General features: G+C 49.4%; 1 protein-coding gene across 1 annotated transcript in view; it reads right to left on the bottom strand.

The window, feature by feature from the left end:
* The window catches only part of LRRC1 (leucine rich repeat containing 1), a 694,627-nt gene that overhangs the window by 94,816 nt on the left and 581,958 nt on the right, over positions 1–17,853 (bottom strand). Inside the window, exon 11 of the mRNA XM_069606135.1 lies at positions 13,935–14,050. Coding sequence (XP_069462236.1) covers positions 13,935–14,050 — 116 coding nt within the window. The remainder of the gene's footprint in view (positions 1–13,934; positions 14,051–17,853) is intronic.

Here is a 17,853-nt window from a genome sequence, read left to right as displayed (position 1 = left end):
CCCCGACACTCCCCGGCTGACTGAACCCCTTGTAAACGGTGACAAGGCATGCGAGAGTCCCACCCGTAACTGGGTGAAATTTGGAGATGATTACATGCTGGGAAGCTGCGATATAGACGAGAACGCTGGAGGCCCATCCGCAAGGCGACCTCGGCAGCGAAGAAGAGGGCCCTAGGAGGAACACAAGGTCCAGCCCAGCCGCGGGTCTGGTGGGGAGCTGTGGGCCACAATCCAGCGGGTCGGAGCACATACAAGCGACTGTCCAGAACCTCTGGGGCATATCCACGCTGTTGCAGGTGAAAGATCTGGGATGCAACGAGTGGCATCAACAAAGACAGTGCAGGGGCCTGCAGCCCGATGGCAGACTAGCAACCTAGGGAACAGGACAAGCACCGGAACAGTTCACAGACGGCTAGGCCATATCCACAGAACGCCCAGCAGAGTTGACCATCAGGGAGGTTGCTCCCCAGCAGACGGGTGGCAACAACCACCGAAAGTGGTGCATCGGCCTGACTCCAAAGGCTGGGGCAATCTCCCCATAAGGCGCCAGCTCTCATGGACTCGGCGGAGACCAAAGGAGGGTGCACCCGGTACTCTGCCAATTACCCGGAGCGCATTGGCTGAAAGCAGGTCCCGCACGGTCAGAAGAGGGCCGCCGCCGCCCCTGGTTAGCTACAATTGACTTCACCCCTTGATGGGCGACTGGGGGGGCATCGGAACGAGGATATATTTTGTCACAGATAGGAGCGCCTCACCATACCGCCCGGACATCGGCAGACAAACCCCAGGAGGTGAGTCTACGATCCAGGAAACTCCTAGAGGCTGTGGGACATAGACAAATTCAGGCAGGAGGTGAGAGACACCAGAGCAGACCCAACTCAACCAGGCTGAACCAGCAGGGGGGGGGCCTGGATGAGTGAGGCATGAACATGTTCAACTGACACAGACCTGGCTACCACTCGCAACAGGCAGTGAAATCACCAGGCACCCACACAATGTATGTGCCTGCCCCAGGGATATGTCGAGGCCCAGCCACAAACTGTCAGACACCTGCAGCTATAATTTGAGTCGCCCTCCTTCCACCCATGAAATACAGAACAAGGAGTGATACAGGGGGGCTGCAGGGAAGAACCCTGATCTCAGATGACCTCTCAATCACATTGGGGTACTGAATGTGAGCTGGGCCCCAACAAACAGGCTAACCTGCAGACATCTTGCCCGTAACCACTGCCTCTTCACTCCCTCCTCAGAGAAAAAGTGCCAACACAAGAGGGCACACCACCATATATACCTTAGAGGGTGGAATAAGGATGCAAGGAGCCAGCAATAAGGAGAAGGGTTACATCAGGAAACGGGGAGAGGCAGCGGGGTGGTAAGACACACCAGAAACATAATACAAGGTAGATGTTAAGGCACAGTTGGATGGTGACTAACAGAGGGGGGGGGTGCCTGGAAGCCAGGCCAACGACAGGAGGCACAGTGTGGGAAGCCAATCGACTGCTCTGGGGAATTTTGACCCCACTAACACACAGCATTACCTTTGAAACAACAACATACCCTGCCCAGGGAAGCAACAATCCAAACTACAATTTGACCCCCCCTCTCACTCCAAGAATCATAGAACCATGGACTATTTGCCAAGCGGGAGCACCCAACCCACAGAACACAACACCTCTGAGGCATTCTGAGATATCAAGGAAATGTTTAACCAGCTGCAGAACAGCATACAATCGTTGGATGGGAAAATGGACACCTTAACAAGCAAAGTGGACCACATGCAGGTCCGTCTAGATAAACATGGGGAGAGATTAGACGAAGTGGAAGGTCACGTCTCGGTGGTCGAGGATGAATCCTCTTCCACATCCAGGGAAATGACACAAGTGAGACAAGCACTGAAAGAACTAGACGACAAGCAGGACGACCTTGAATCTAGATCCAGGAGGAACAACCTGAGGATAATAGGAGTGCTGGAATCTGTGGAGCAGAAATGTATAGAGCCTCTGGTCGAGGAGATCCTGAAGGAGGCACTGGGCGCTGAAGAATTTTCAGGGGTATTCATAGTGGAAAGAGCAAATAGCAGGAAAAGGCTGATACCTGGGGCCCCTTCGCGCTCCATTATGACCTGTATGCTTAACTATCGAGATAGGGATCTTGCATTCTGCAAAGCAAAGGAAAATGGACCTCTGTCATACAAAGGGGGCACGGTCGAACTTTTTCTGGATTTCTCAGAAAAGGTACACGTCTCTCAGAGAATATATGTGTATGTGAAGAAACTTTTACGGGAGAGAGGCATACAGTATGCCACGATGTTCCCGCTAAACTACGGATTGAACACAAGGGCCGAGTACTCTTTTTCCATACTCCAGACGAGGCCAATGCTTTCCTGGAACAACTACCAAGGAACCCCAGACAACAGAGAAACAACAGATTATACGCAAATAATGTAATAGGTTCCAACCAGTTGTTCTCTAGGCAATGTGTTGGGAAATAGAACTTGATGTTAGCCGGGGAACGTATGCTGTTGTAACGGGGGTCTGGTGAATGGCTGGGCACCTAGCAACCCCTCATGAGGAAGGAAGGAAGGAAGGAAGGAAGGAAGGAAGGAAGGAAGGAAGGAAGGAAGGAAGGAAGGAAGGAAGGAAGGAAGGAAGGAAGGAAGGAAGGAAGGAAGGAAGGAAGGAAGGAAGGAAGGAAGGAAGGAAGGAAGGAAGGAAGGAAGGAAGGAAGGAAGGAAGGAAGGAAGGAAGGAAGGAAGGAAGGAAGGAAGGAAGGAAGGAAGGAAGGAAGGAAGGAAGGAAGGAAGGAAGGAAGGAAGGAAGGAAGGAAGGAAGGAAGGAAGGAAGGAAGGAAGGAAGGAAGGAAGGAAGGAAGGAAGGAACAAATCAGGACAATACAGAGGCACTGGAGTGGATGGACATCCAGCTAGGAAGATTCACACCCGCAGGTGACTTCAACATGGTCTTGGACCCAGCCCAGGGCCGCACGGGGGCTCAGGGGGCACCAGCAGGCACCCAAAGCGAACAATAAACTTAAGGGTATGTGCCTAACATGGGAAATTCACAGTGTGTGGAGAATTAGAAACCAAGCAGCATATGGGTATACATACCACTCATCTGTCCACAATTCGGCATCCCGGTTGGATTTCATCCTGGTTTCTCACACACTGATGGGTACAGACACAGGAGTTAACATCCTAGGGTGCACACTATCAGATCAGACCCCGAAGTTAAGAACTGTGGAGTGAAAGGGCAGAGGGAAGGAAAGGGCTCCCTGGGGATTCAAGAGTGAAGGGCTGATGGATGTACTGTTTCAGGAGGGCCCGTCTGGGGAAATGGACATGTATTTTTAGATCAATGAAGGATCGGTGGGGGTCGGCAAGGGCTCCGTGGGAAAGCTTTAATTGTGTAATGAGAGGGTAATGCATATCAATGGTGTCTGGGATACTGAAACAGATAAAGGGGGAGCTGGCTAATACAGAGGCCCACATAAGGGTACTACAGTCCCGGGCACCCGCGCTGACACTAGTGGAGATCAAGAAAATTAGGAGTTACTCACCGTAGTGACTAACGCTCTTAGTCCCCTTTCCTACATACTGCATGGGCTTTTCTTCCAAGGGACGGAAGACGGAACCTTTTTCACCAGCAAAAACCTTCTTTAAATTTAGAGGCGCGTGATGGTGCGGCCCGGTTAGCGTGCACTACCCTGACTCCGCCACCGGGGGCCACTCCTAAGTCCCCATTGATGTGTCAACAATATTTAATATTGCCTAATGATACCAGAATTATTAGGGGCAGGGGATGGTGGGACGTATGGAGGAAAGAGAAATAAAGACTAATAGTGAGTTAGTCACTTGGGTAAGTAACTCAATTACTCTTGCATGCCCGTCCCCTTTCCTCCATACTGCATGGGCAATTACAACTGAATGTAGTCCCAGGGTGGAGAGGAGACCCTTCTTAAGCAAATAAGTTGCTTGGAACCGCCTGTCCGAAGGCCGCCTCAGATTTAAAGCCGGCGTCCAAACAGTAATGCTTACAGAAAGCTGAAGGGGTGCCCAAGGTAGCCCCCCTGCTTATCACTTGCCACGGAACCTGCCACTGGAAGGCAATGGCCGAGGCCTTGGCTCTGACCGCATGAGCGTGCATGTTGGCTGGAAGTAGCTTGTGCTGCCCCTCATAGGCCTCTTTGATGGCTGCAACCATCCACCGTGCAATAGAAGCCTTGGATACCTGATAATCGGGTCTGGAGCCCCCAAAGATGACGCAACATGCGTCCGACTTGCGGAAGCCCTTGGTCCTGCCCAGATAGAATTTCAGAGCGCGTCTGACATCCAGACAGTGCAAGACTCTCAGAGCCTCTATTTCCTGGTTTAGATGGAAGGCGGAGGGTACCTTAGGTAGGAACGCAGGGTGAGTCCGCAGGACCACCGAATCCCTGTGAAAAGTGGTGTAACGTTCTGAGGCCACCAGAGCCTGGATCTCACCGACTCTGCGAGCAGAGGTAAGTCCCACCAGCAAAGCAGTCTTAATGGTGACCATACTGATATCCGCTGACACCATTGGCTCGAATGGTTTGTGCGCCAAGACGCCCAACACCACATTGACGTCAGTCCCATACGGGGTGGGGCTTCTTAATAGGCGGGTAAAGCCTGGACAATCCCACCAGATGTTGACAATTGGGTTGGAGGAGAACACCTCCTCCTCCGAATTTCTGTAGGCCCCTATGGCTGCACGCCTGAACGCCTGAGTGCACGAGGTGCGCCGAGAAGGCGAGCACATGGTCCAGCGTGCCCGTAAGGGGGTCGATCTCCTTAGAGTCCGCCCAGTGACAGAACCTGCTCCATTTGCTTTTATATTGGCTCCTGGTAGCCTTGCTCCTGGCGCCCTGAATTATTTCCAGGTTAGCCCGTGATATGCTCAGGAACCATGCTGCAAGGGCTAACTTCTGAGGCGCAGGGTGGTGGACCCTGCCTCACCCCTGCTGGGACAGGAGAGGTGCCTGACCCAGCAGAAGGTGAATGGGTGGTCTGTCCGTGATTCTGAGAAGTTTGGAGAACGGTCTCGCTGGCCACCAAGGAGCTATCAAGATGATGCTGAGGTGACAAGCTTCCTTCATCTGGCAGAGTAGCCTGGGTATAAGGGGTGTGGGAGTAACGGCATATGCTGTCATGCGTTCCCATTGAATCTGCAGTGCGTTTCCCAGGGAGCCGGAGCCCAGCCCCTGCCAAGACCCGAATTTATGGCACTTCCTGTTCTTCCAGGAGGCAAATAGATCCACCTGAGGATGGCCCCATGCGCTGAAGACCACCTGCAGCACCTGTTTGTTTAATTGCCATTCGTAATTGTCTGCTCCCAGCCTGCTGAGCCTGTGTGCTTCCAAGTTGGCCTCCCCCGGGAGGTGGATGGCCGTGAGGTACATGTTATCCAGGGCCCATTCCCACATGCTGACCGCTAGGATGCACAGCGGAGGGGACCTGGTACACCCTGCTTGTTGACATAGTACAAGGAAGGCTCTGAGGGCCAGCCAAATGGCCCTGAGCTCCAGCCAGTTGATGTGAGAATCCTGCTCCTGCCAGGTGCAGACTCTGTGGACGCTGTGGCTGTCCAGAGGTGCTCCCCAGCCCATCTAGGGAAGAGTTCGTAGTAATGGTGACCTGCGGGGATGGCTGCCTGGAGGTCTTGCCCGTCTGCAGGTTGCAGTCCCTGGACCACCACGTGAGGTCCGAGTGGAGAGAAGACGATATGCTGACCAGCTCTGCTTGGGAGCCCTTCTCCTGATTCCATGAGGCTGTGAAGTGCAGCTGTAATCTCCTCATCCAGAGCCTTGTGTGTGGCACGACAAGGAGGACCACTGCCATGTTACCGAGTAGGTGTTGATACCACCAAGCTGAGGTCACTGCCCTGGTAAGGAAGTCTGTAGTGGCTCTCTTGATGGCCGTAATCTTGCCCTCCAAGGGAAATACCTTCTCCGAGCGCGTATCCCAGATGAGGCCCATGAAGGGGAGGCTCTGCATGGGCTGCAGCTGAGACTTCTTGAGGTTGAGAGTAAACCCCAGGTCGTGGAGTGTGTTCATAAGCATGGAGGAGGAGGAGTGGGTAACCCCCTCCGGGGATCTCGTCCTGATGAGCCAGTCATCCACATATGGGTAGACATGGTAGCCCTGGGTCCCGAGGAAAGCTACCACTGCATTTACGAGTCTGGTAAATACGTAAATACCCTGGGGGCTGAGTTGAGGCCAAAGGGTAGCATCTTGTACTGAAAATGACAGCCCATGAGCCCGAAGCGTAGGAAGGAGCAATGAGGCTGCCAAATCGGGACGTGTAGGTACGTGTTCTTCAGATCCAGGGAGCACATAGAGTCTCCCTTATCTAGTGTCTCTGCAATGAGCGCTTGCATAACCATCTTGAATCTCTGAAGAGGGAGGGAGAGGTTGAGGGTGGATAGGTCCAACACAACTCTCAGGCCAACCTGGTTCTTCTTTTCCATGGCAAAAATCCTGGAATAGAAGACTAATCCTCTCTGGGAGGCTGGTACTTCTACCGGTCGCTCATCGAGAGCCAAGCAGTGGATCTCCGCCAACAGAGTTGCCATCCCAATATGTGAGAGTGGAGGGGAGGGAGGAGAGGGAGGCTTCGGTAGGCGGGATCGACTGGATATTACCGAGAGGATCCAGGGGTTCGCAAAGTTCTGGCACCAGGAATGCACGCGAGTGGCAAGTCTGCCACCCACTGGAGACGCGTGGACCAGAAAGGCCTTTTTACCGCCTGAGGTTGCTGCTGAGGAGCGGGACTGGAAGAAGCCCTTGCTCCCCCTCGCTTTTTGTTGTTTGCTCTGGTACTGACTCGGCGAGCTGTCAGGTTGTCTCGACCTCTGTTCCTAAAATCCCCATAACCTGAAAAATCCCCACCCCTTGTTGAGTGTTGATGCAACTGGTTGTATGCTTTGGGCGTGGCCTTAGTCAGGGTAAAGACTTCGCAGTTTGCAAGCTGTTCTTTTAATCCAATTCCTCGTCGGTGGTAGAGTGGAAGAGGTCACTACCCTCAAACGGAAGGTCCAATATGCGATCCTGGACCTCAGGGTTAAACTTAGTGGCCCGAATCGAGGCTGTCCTTCTCATGTCAGCGGCGATGCAGATGGCCCGGCAAGAGGTATCAATGTGGGCCACGGTGAACTCCATGATGTCCTGCGCTACCAGCCTGGATTCTCCTACACCAGCATTGAAGCGTGCCTGGTGCTACACCGGAAGTTCCGGAAGGAAGGTGGCAGGAGATGTTGACAGAGTGGCTGGGGGCTGCTGGGGCTGGAGTTCACACTGTCTAGGTAGCAGGGGAAACCTGCCCTTTGCTTCTGATGGATACACTGTAGGCCACGTACCTGGTTGACACCAGTCCCACCTTGAAACTCGTTTGCCTGCATGCTCTGTTCCTAGGAGTGGCATCGGACGAGCGGCCATGTTGTCTGGTACAGCGGCCATTCTGTCGAGATGCGTGCCACATGTCAGTCGTGGTACATGGCTCCCTGGGCCCAGCCTCCTCCAATACTCTTGGTAGTGGAGCATGAGGCCTACCCTGCACCTACGGTCTAGGCCTGGAAGGCGGATTGCCCTTGGCTGGTAGTGCTGCGTGTTGGCGCCCCTTCTAGATTGAGCCGGTACTAGGGCCTTGCCTGTTAAGACGGATTTCTGAACTCTGACTTGGTGGGCAGATGTTCAGAAGGCCAGCCTAGTTTCTGGGAACAGGGTAACCGCTGGACAAGCCAGACCAATCAAGATAGCTATAGTCTGCGGTCAAGACTAAGTCTCAGGAGGGTTGAGGGTGACTGAAGGACCTCAATGAGCACACAGAGCAACACTTACAAATTACTCCCAGACAGGTATATATATGAAAAATATAAACACATTTATTACAATGCCTTTATAACTCAAACACAGTAAAAGAATCACAGCAATACTATCAAACCAACACAATCAATACAAGATGTATACAAGACCATTGGGGTCTAAAGGGTTAAAGGCACGTAATATGTTCACAACCTAGAGGGGAAGGAAAATAGGCAGTGCAGATAGTCTTTAGTCCACTTGAACATCAAACGCATCTAAGAGGCAGTCCAAACCCTAAAAAGAGAGTAGCGTTACGCTCAATAGTACACACATTGCAGGTGCATGCAGTTGTTCCAATTGGCAAAACGGGGTCTCTAGCAGCTCAGGAAGGTGGGTGAGGCGAAGACTAGATTCCCACTATTCGAGGAGGGCCTCCACTTGAAGGCAGAGGTGATTCCAAGGTTCGGGAATAGTTTGCTAGTTTGCACTAGCAGTGGAAAGGAGAGGGACCACAGGGGCCACTTGTGCGTAAAAATGGATGAGGCACTAGGTGCCACCGGTTAGGGTTACTCACCGGCCCCAAGCGCACGCCAGACCAAACGTCGCCAGTTGAGTCCACTGTGGTTGCAGGTTCAAATGCGACAAAAAGGATGTCTCTGCGGCTTTCAGTTCTGAAGATACAGCGATGATTCCCAAATGGGACAGTGGAGATTTCTCTGCTCCTGATGGATGGATCAGGCCAGTTTCACTGCAGCATGCTTCCGGGGCAAGAGGGTCACGAATGCAGCGCACCTGCAAAGATCGTTGCCGCGGCTGGGCAACACGGTAACTGTGTTTACTCTGGTCCCGGCGCACTTGTCTCACTTCAGACCTGGGAATGCCAAGTGTTTGAAATTCGGTGTGATGGTGCCGTGGACACAGAGCTAGCAGTATACCAAGTTTCGAGGGCCTCCTCGAAACCACGGCGGAGTCAGAGCAAAGGTCATGTGTAAGCTGGTCAGCCCACTGGTTATCCGAGGGACACTTCCGAGAAGGCTTACTTGCATGTTGAAGCTGCCGAGAATAGTTGGTTTCACTATCCTAATGGGTCAAAGCGTCTTCCCAGACCTTCTAGTATGACCAGATACAGCGGTGTCCCACGGGACGACAGCAGGCTCAGGGTGCCTAACCTTCCAGCAGTTCACCAGCGGTACCTCGCCTCGGCTTCTTAGTTTCAGGATACTTGGATCATATCCTTCGTTCAGTGCGAACTCTAGAGATCGACATGGTATGGGTGTCGGGGGCCTCCTCTTATCCAGAGTCTCCTTTGAGCCAAAACGAAGAGGACCCAATGGGAGATCTGCTCACAAACACACACTCCATACGTGGACCAATCATGGACCACTGTGGTCCCAGGCATTCCCAGCACTCCAGAATCTCTGGCACCCAGGATGTGTATTTGGGACAGACACCCTAGCCCACATCCTGGAGGCACACACGCAAGGCATGCGGAAGCCTGCGAAAGCTTGGCGTTTCTCAGGAAACTGCATGACCAAATAAGGACTGACCCGGGTCGGCTCGACCTGGGGAAGGCAAAGGGGCAAGATGGACAAAGGACAGGACAAACCTTTTGGCATGGCCATTTTGGAGCCAGGCCACCTATTTGTGCCAAACGCGGTAATCATGGTTTAAATGGCAAGAAAGGGTTAAAATTACATGAAAAGATAAGCTGCCACAAGCCCTGTCCATGAAACATCTTCACATCTCCTCAAAAGTCCTTCGAGAGTATCTAAGGTCTTTGGAAATTACTATGAGACTCAAGTGCACTGTACTGTAAGGTACATTGTGCACTTGTTACATGTTGCAGAAAAGTTGCAACATTGGAAAAGGACGAAGGGAAACAAAGTCTCCCAGTACTGACTGTCTTAAGGGCATGTCAGTTTCCCCATAAAAAGTGTGTGAAAGCCCAGAGGAGTGCAGCAGAAGGCTTTGCTCCTCTGGCAAAGTCAGACTAAGGTGTTCAAACAGCAGCAAAAAGTTAGGGGGTTACACAACTGGAAGGAAAATTACATATAAAATGAAATGTTTCCTAACATTGCCCCTCGGGTGTACACCCGGTAAAAGAACCTTGCGGTCCCTCAGCACTGATTCCGGAAGAATCCGATGAACCCTCAGTGTGAGGCCGGTAGCCGACTAGCCCCAGTGCACGTGCTGGTACCAAAACCCAAGAGGTTCCTCCCGCTTGGGCGTTTCCTCGGGAAGGATTCGCCCTTACAGGGTGCCATGGAAAATAGCGGCCCTCCATTGGGCCTCGATCTCTGCTTGATGAGGTTTTTCAAGTCCTCTGGAGGCGATCTATTGAAGCGCCCCCTCCACCTAGCTAGCTCGTTCTTCAGTGCGCATGGAGTCAGTGCGTCACACGCAGTACAATCTTGCCAGCCATGGTCAGGGCCAAGGCAGTGGAGGCAAAGAGCATGAGGGACAGACATAGGGAAGAGCCCCTCGCAGGATGGACACCTACTGAAGCCCGCTGATGTCGACATGCGCCAGGGAGGAGCGTGACGCCGAAGGACCGAGTACCTGAATGACAAAGAGAAGACAAAAAGATAGAAGAATTCAGTGAAGAACATGTGGTATTATATGGCCGAAGCCAAAATCAGGAGCACTGGTGAAATCGGCCTGTTACCGTCAATGAGGAAAAGGGGACTGGAGTGGTGCTCGTGGGCAGAGACAGGGTAGCCCATGCTCCCAGGGCCGCACCCCTGCGCACCTCTAAATTTAAAGGCGAAGAAGGATTTTTCTGGTGAAAAAGGTTCCGTCTCCCGTCCCTTCGAAGGGACACCCATGCAGTATGGAGGAAAGGGGATAGGACGTAAGAGTACATCTGAAGATATCCAATGAAATAGCATCCCAAGAGGTCACATTTATGTCAAGGAAATCCTCCGGACCTGATGGTTTCACGGCAGAGTCTACAAGCAGTATGCTGAGAAACTCTCCCTGTATCTACTGCAGATTTTTCATCAGAGCCGGTCGTTTACCGGAGTCTCTCCGGGAGGCAGTGGTGGTGGTGCTCCTCAAACCGGGTAAAGCCCCTCATGACTGTTCGACATACAGACCCATTTCCGTCATCAACCTAGATAATAAAATCCTGGCCAAAATATTGGCATCCAGGTTAGCACCCTTGATGCAAAAGATGGTAAGGGCAGATCAAGCAGGTTTTGTACCGGGGCGATCGACCTCACATGGCATACAGAGGATGCTTGGACTGATGGCTGCGGTGCAACAGGAGGACCCTGTAATAGCAGCCTTAATGGATGCCACTAAGGCATTCGATTTGGTGGAATGGCCCTTCCTGATCACGGTACTGCGTAGGATGGGATTGGGGGAACCATTCGGTGTCACTGTTATACTCACTACCAATAGCTAAAATAAGGGTAAATGGGCAATTCAGATCGAACATAAAACTGGAGAGAGGCACATGACAGGGCTGTCCTTTGTTGCCACTGTTATTCGTGCTGGTGATAAAGCCGCAGGTGAAAAAGATAAGGGAGAGTCACCTACACAGGGGAATTCAGTTATACAAACACAGAGTGGTTCTCTCTCTCTGTGCCGACCACATGGTATTGTTTATCACTGATCCCACGCACAAACTAGATCCAGTTATGCATGATGTCCTTCTGTTCAGTAACTTCTCGGGGCTCAGGGTGAACAAAACCAATTCAGTGCCATTTCCTCTTATGGGAAAGGTGGACCATTATGTGGACGAGTGAGGGTTTCAAAGGCATATGGAACAGACCCAATAACTAGGGGTCAATATCACCCGGGATGCAGTTAACCTATACAAACATAACTACCACAAGGTACTAGAGCAAGCTTGCTCCACAATGGTCTGGTGGGGGAACCTGCTCCTCAACATCTACCGCAGAATAGGTATGATTAAAATATTACCTCGGATCCTGTACATTTTCCTCAATGTCCCGTTGATATTACCTGGAGATTATTTCTGGGAACTACGATCAGCAACACAAATGTTTATCTGGGCAGGGAAACAGGCCAGGATATCATGGGACATACTGACGGCGCCAATGCATGGGGTGGGGGCCCAGCTCTACCAGAGTTTGAAACCTACTAGAAAGCGGCCAAAGCCAACTTCCTTCACTACTGGTTTGGGGAGCGGGGAGATAGAGCACATGTGGAGGTGGAACGGGTGAAACGGGTGAACAGAGTTATGTCACTCTTATAAAACGATTACAGATAACCTGTTACAGGGATCTCTTCCCTGGTAGAATATACATAACGTTAGAGGATCTTAGAGCAAGAGGGGTACTCAACGCCCTAGATGTGTTTACATACTACACACTGAGAAATACCATAAGGCAAATATTCCCAACCTTCCCTAAACAACCGGAGGTGGCCGACATACTAGATAAAGTGATCCGGCTGGTATGATAGTAGTGTGGTCTCAGCTATATACGCCATGTGTATCAATGCTAGGGTGGAACCAACGGCATCTTCCAGGGAAAAACGGTAACTATCACTGGGGTGTGAGATATCGGGCGAGGCAGAAGTATTGTTGCGAGAGAATGCGGAAAGTGACTCTCAAGGCACATTTCAAAATTAAACCACTTTAAATACCTGCACCAATTTTATTATACACCTGACCAACTCCAGAGTTTCTTTCCAGAAACCCGTAAGGGCTGTGTAAAATGTCATAACACTAGAGTGAACTTTCTGCATGCAGCATGGGAATACCCACAGTCTACACCTTCTTCGACACACTGGGAGAAATAATAGGAGACAGGTTGGAACTGAATCCGTTGGTGGCACTGCTGGGGTACAAAAGAACACTCTTTCCTAAAGGACTGAGGAAATTGATTGGGATGCTTCTGCTGTTAGCTAAGAGATGGGTAGCAATGGTGTGGGGGCGGGGGACACAATCTCCAAAGATGGAGCAATGGAGGGCTGATATTCTATACTGTAATGAAGCTGAAACAAAACCGTGCCCTAACGAATAACCGAGCCATAATAAGAGACATATGGCGTCTGTTTATAAACCATGTGATGACAGTCCCAGGAGGCACAGGAAAACACCTCAACTGCCTCAGAAAATTAGAAACTCTAAATGGACACAGGGAAAATACACCCACGACGACACGCACGGGGCTCCAATTCAAGGATGAGCAAACGGACGAAGTCCCGTGAACAAAACATATTGTGAGATCTCAGAAATGTGCAGAGGTAGCTCAAAAGACTATCGGTAGAAAGTACTGGGTTCATTGTGGGATTCGGGGTGTTGTTAAGGGTAGCAATGGATACAGGTAATGTTTATAAATGCCATAAAAAAAATCTTTTTTTAAGATGCAGTAGTGAGGGTGAATCTTAGTGGTAGGAAATCGCCTATTCCTCCTGCCCCAAAGCCCTCGGCTAGATAGATAAGCAGTGTATCTGCCACTTTTTACGCCCCGAGAACAAGCAAATATTCCCCACAAAAAAACCTAAAAAATTTGAACAAAAAAAGGAGCTCTAATATCACTTCAGACTTGAAGACCTTAAAGGTATACGTGTCTAAATACACATGACTTACTAGTTACAAAGTCTGGACCATCAAAGATGATCTGTTTTAGTGTTTATGAGCACAGTGTTACTTCCCTAAAAAGTACGTTCTTTGGGAATGGGCATTACACCTTTTTACAACCTAAGAAATCATTTTACTCCCATCTTGAAAAATGCAAGGTCCAAAATACCCGACTTCAAAAACCATGATGAAATAGTTGTGAGACACCCTAGACAAACACATTTACCATTTGTTATGATTTTAATTCTGTTAAGGCACATACAAAAAAAGAACATGGAACTTCCCCCTAGTTGCAACTTAAAATCCGTTACTGGACGTTCCCCTCCAAATCAGAGCCAAACAGCAATGAACACCAAGGCTATTGAAATCAGCTTTTTGTCATGAGGATGTCCAGGCAAGATTTGAGCTGCAACACGTGGGCAACAGTAACCAGCTTGTACAGGTTTCCGATGCTATCAGACATGTGTGAGAACAAAAAGAACTGTAGCTACTTGTAAACATTTTAAGTTAATCAGAAACCAGATGTTTTGACTTATTAACGGTTGATGTAAAATAAAAGCTCACCTATTTCCAGCAACATCTAACACATGAAGTTCAGCAGCTTGTGACATTTCTGAGGGTATCCGAGTTAAGCGGTTGTCACGCAAACAAAGAACGTTAAGACCACAGCACCCACCAATCTATATCAAATCAGAAGGGAAAAGGCAGAGTTGTGATATTGCCGGTTTATAGTTTATACATTTTGAGCTTAAAAATATATTAATAACTTAACAATTTTCTCCAATCAGTTGCATTGAACACAAAAAAAGCCGACACAGGAAACAGCCTCAACACTGCAAAAAATGTCTACGTTTTATGATGACATTTACCAGGGGAGGTGCTAGGTCTGGAAAAGACCCGGGCTATGCTGATGTCGGAACTGTTGGGACTGGAGGCTAGCTAGTCTTGGCTGTAGCTCCTGAGATTCTATCCGGGGCTACAACCAAAAGATCAGGGGCTATAGCCCCCTTACCGCCCCCCTAGCAACGCCCCTGACATTTACAAGTGCCCCATAAGAAGCTCCTTTATGAAAACCTATTTTGCGTTGTGAAAGAACCTTAGCCTATACCTTTTCAATTTCATTTATGTGCTTGGTGCATCAGAAATGCTCAGTAGCAGTGATGTTTACAATGCCAGCGACTTCACACCCTTTGCATTTCAGCAAGCAGAGAAATGAAAGCTCCGATCCTTACCTGACGCTAGCGACCACGCACTGGCGGAACCAGTATCACCAGTAATCTCACCAGCGCCCCCTGTTGCACAATCTGTGGCTAGACATGTCCCTGGTGACAGAGGACGACACCATCCCGCGCTGTGGGAACACAGCATAATAAACTGTGTCTTCAATCAGACAATCGCTTTCACAACTGTACGGTTATTACAGCATTGTCATCAAGCTTCTCAACTCCACCCACATTCGTTTAGCCTGAGTAAAGGTGGTGGCAGCCTGCAACCACGCCACCCCCATACAAGGCGTTGCCCGTCACATCAAAGAAAGGCTGGTCACCGAATAATCGAATGCTGGTCTAGTGACTTAAATGCAATGTGACATTGTACTCCCACTTTTCTGATCAACAATGCTGAATTCAAATCAAGGGCTTGGTATCCTTTTTCAATAAATCTCGAGTACTTTTACGGATTAACCAGTCTCTTCCCTTCTTTACTTTTGAAAACGCAGTGAGCAAAAGGTGGCTACTTCTACTACTTCCGTCTCCGGGCTTCATAAAGATGTATCCAATGGTCAGGCATAAGCAAGTCATGCCAGGTCATCACCATGACACCAAACAACTCACAGGCACCAGAAAAGCCCTAGTTTAAGTCCACCCGAACATACAGCACCAATATATACTTGTAACCCTAGTACGATCAGATTTCCACTATTTTAGCAAGCCCACACTGACTCGCGTTAGATGAGCCCATCTGCTACAAGATGGGCTACATGACCGCAAGGCAATTATCTAGCAAAAAACGTACTTGGCCAATAACCTAAAGATTGCAGGCAACTGTAGGCCTGCTGGGAGTTAGGACCTTTTGCAACAAAATATCCCTAAAGTTGTGAAAGAGACCTTTTCAGAACACTGTCGGAACATCATATATCCAATAGGCTTCCTGAATTGGTTGATGGGAAGGGAGCCAACCCCTGAACATAAGGATTACTTTTTTTGCGATTCTCTATTTCAACGTTCACACTCTTATATTTGTTAAGTTAGAACCAGAGACATTTATCCTAGGATTTTTTTGTGTATGTTAGTGTCGGATATAATTTGGGAACAAGGTCAACCTGCTATAGTTTTAGTTTCATAAGGAGGGACATTCTCATTAGGATAGTGACAGATGGGCCTTTATACCACCCGGCCATTTTGTGTGATAAACATGGCAAATGTAACCCTACAACTTTGTGTCACTCATTTCTGACCCCTCAAAAAGGGGAATTCTGTTTTTCGTAGATGGCATAAGTGATGTTGTGGAGACAAATGAGTGTAAGTGAACAGTGATGCAGACAGACATTGCCAAGGGATAGTGCACACCACACCCCAAATTAAAGTGATCACAAGTTAGGTCGGGGAACAGGTATTGTGTAGTTGGCATGGGAGAGTGGGGTAGAAGAGGTAGGGGATCCTTGGAGAAACTGCATCAGATTTTAGGGATGTATTTGTAGGGGATGAGGGAGGAAGACGACAGGCTGAGGTTTGTCTGAATACTATGGTAGATGAGAAGAGTAGATAGGAGGGGGGTGGGTGTTAGGCAAGATTGTATGCAATACCCTTTGGGTGCACTACAACAACCCTGGCCTCCTGGCAATAGGAACCCAACCTTTGGTATAAGTCTGTACTACACAGGTTGGTAGTGTGGTCGAGTAGCCAGGCTTATCTCAAGAGGGATCAATGTGAGCTGTAGGGGAGTTAGAGAGATTCACAGTGACAAGTATTCAAATAAACTCTTACACTCAAGGTTTCTTGCATAAACAATTATGAATGTATGCATCAGTCAGTTATAAAGCCTTCTTGCGATAGAATAGTAACAAAAATATATGTCAATACTGTACACTCTTGAGTTTCTAAATCAGTAAATACCCTTTTGGGATGGCCCACAGACACAACCTACACCCACATGTGACTATAATAACTAGGGTGCTGGGGACATTCATATCTTACTGTTGGCATTTATAATACTTTAAAAATTTGTAAAAGGCTAAGGCTATTAGAACAAGAGACCACAAATATTCATGCGCAGACAAGTACCTTTAGATTTTCCTAGATGAGTCATTCAGTTCAACAGGCTAAGCCAAAGTCAATGGGCAAACGTCTTGGATAGGATGAAGCACTTCTGGTAAGTAAATGGAAAAGTCTTTAAACATGTTCTTAGGAGTCTTTGATGAAAAGAAGAATCAAATGTAGGGCAACAAGCTGATTAGACTTGTGAGTTGCAGAGGTGGCAAGCACTCTACAGTAAGAGGTAAGTTCTCTCAGACTTTTTACAGTACCTTTAAAGATGAAGAAAAGATGCAGCAGATGACTTCTGTTGCTGTGCAGCTCTGCAGATCTCACTGTTCCTGGGCCTCCAACCGGCAAACTTCACTTTCAGTGGCTCTTTAGTATGTCAGCTCACCGCGTCTACTGCAAATTGCAACACAGCAGTTCCTGGCTGTCAAGATGGACTTTCCTTGCTTCCGGGGTCCTGCACTCTGTTGAGGGGGCTCAGGCTGGGTCAGTCCTGCTTCTTGGGAGTCCGGAGGATCTTCCAAAAGATCTATGCCAGCTTAAAAGCAACACACACAATCTGGTGTTCCTCTCCCTGGCTATACGGTTTCCAGCAGCAACCCTGTGGAAATACAACCAGCTCCGAGATGGATGTCCAGGTGGCTTACTTTGGAGTTGATTGGTCCCACCAACTCAAAAAGGGAGAAGTCGTCCTTGCAGGAGCTTCTCTGTTGATGCAAATTTGGCATTTCGGCACTGCAGCAGGGCTTCACCGGGCAAACCAACGGTCGAGAAGTTGCAGCAGGCGTCCTCTTCATGCTCTTCTTCGGTTCCATCGTCTAGTGGTCGACTCTGCCTTCCAAGTTAAAAGACTACTTTTATTCACTTCTCTCCCATTCATTCCAACCTAGCTGTCAATCACCCAGCAGGGTGGCTGTCCTTGCCGGACAGTCAGCCGGCCAATCATCAGAGTGCATTTGGGTCTTCTAGGAGACTAAGCACAGGGAGATTTGGGCACCTCCCTCACTTTTTGCCTAGCCCAGACACTAAGGAGCCAGAGGCGGGCTTCACTCTTCAATCCCACCAAAGGCGAAATGAACAAAGAGACCAAACCTGGTTTGGCGCGCAGAGAAAATCTCTAGAAGGACCGTTCCACAAAGAAATGGCGAAAAAAGAAGACTGGGTGCCTTTTTGACAAAGATGGCTCCCGTGGTTGCTTTACAGCAGCTGTGAACGCAGCCTGC

This window comes from Ambystoma mexicanum, chromosome 4p (assembly GCF_040938575.1).
Source record: "Ambystoma mexicanum isolate Mex_15411 chromosome 4p, UKY_AmexF1_1, whole genome shotgun sequence".
NCBI lineage: Eukaryota > Metazoa > Chordata > Amphibia > Caudata > Ambystomatidae > Ambystoma > Ambystoma mexicanum.
This window is presented reverse-complemented; position numbering and strand designations above follow the sequence as displayed.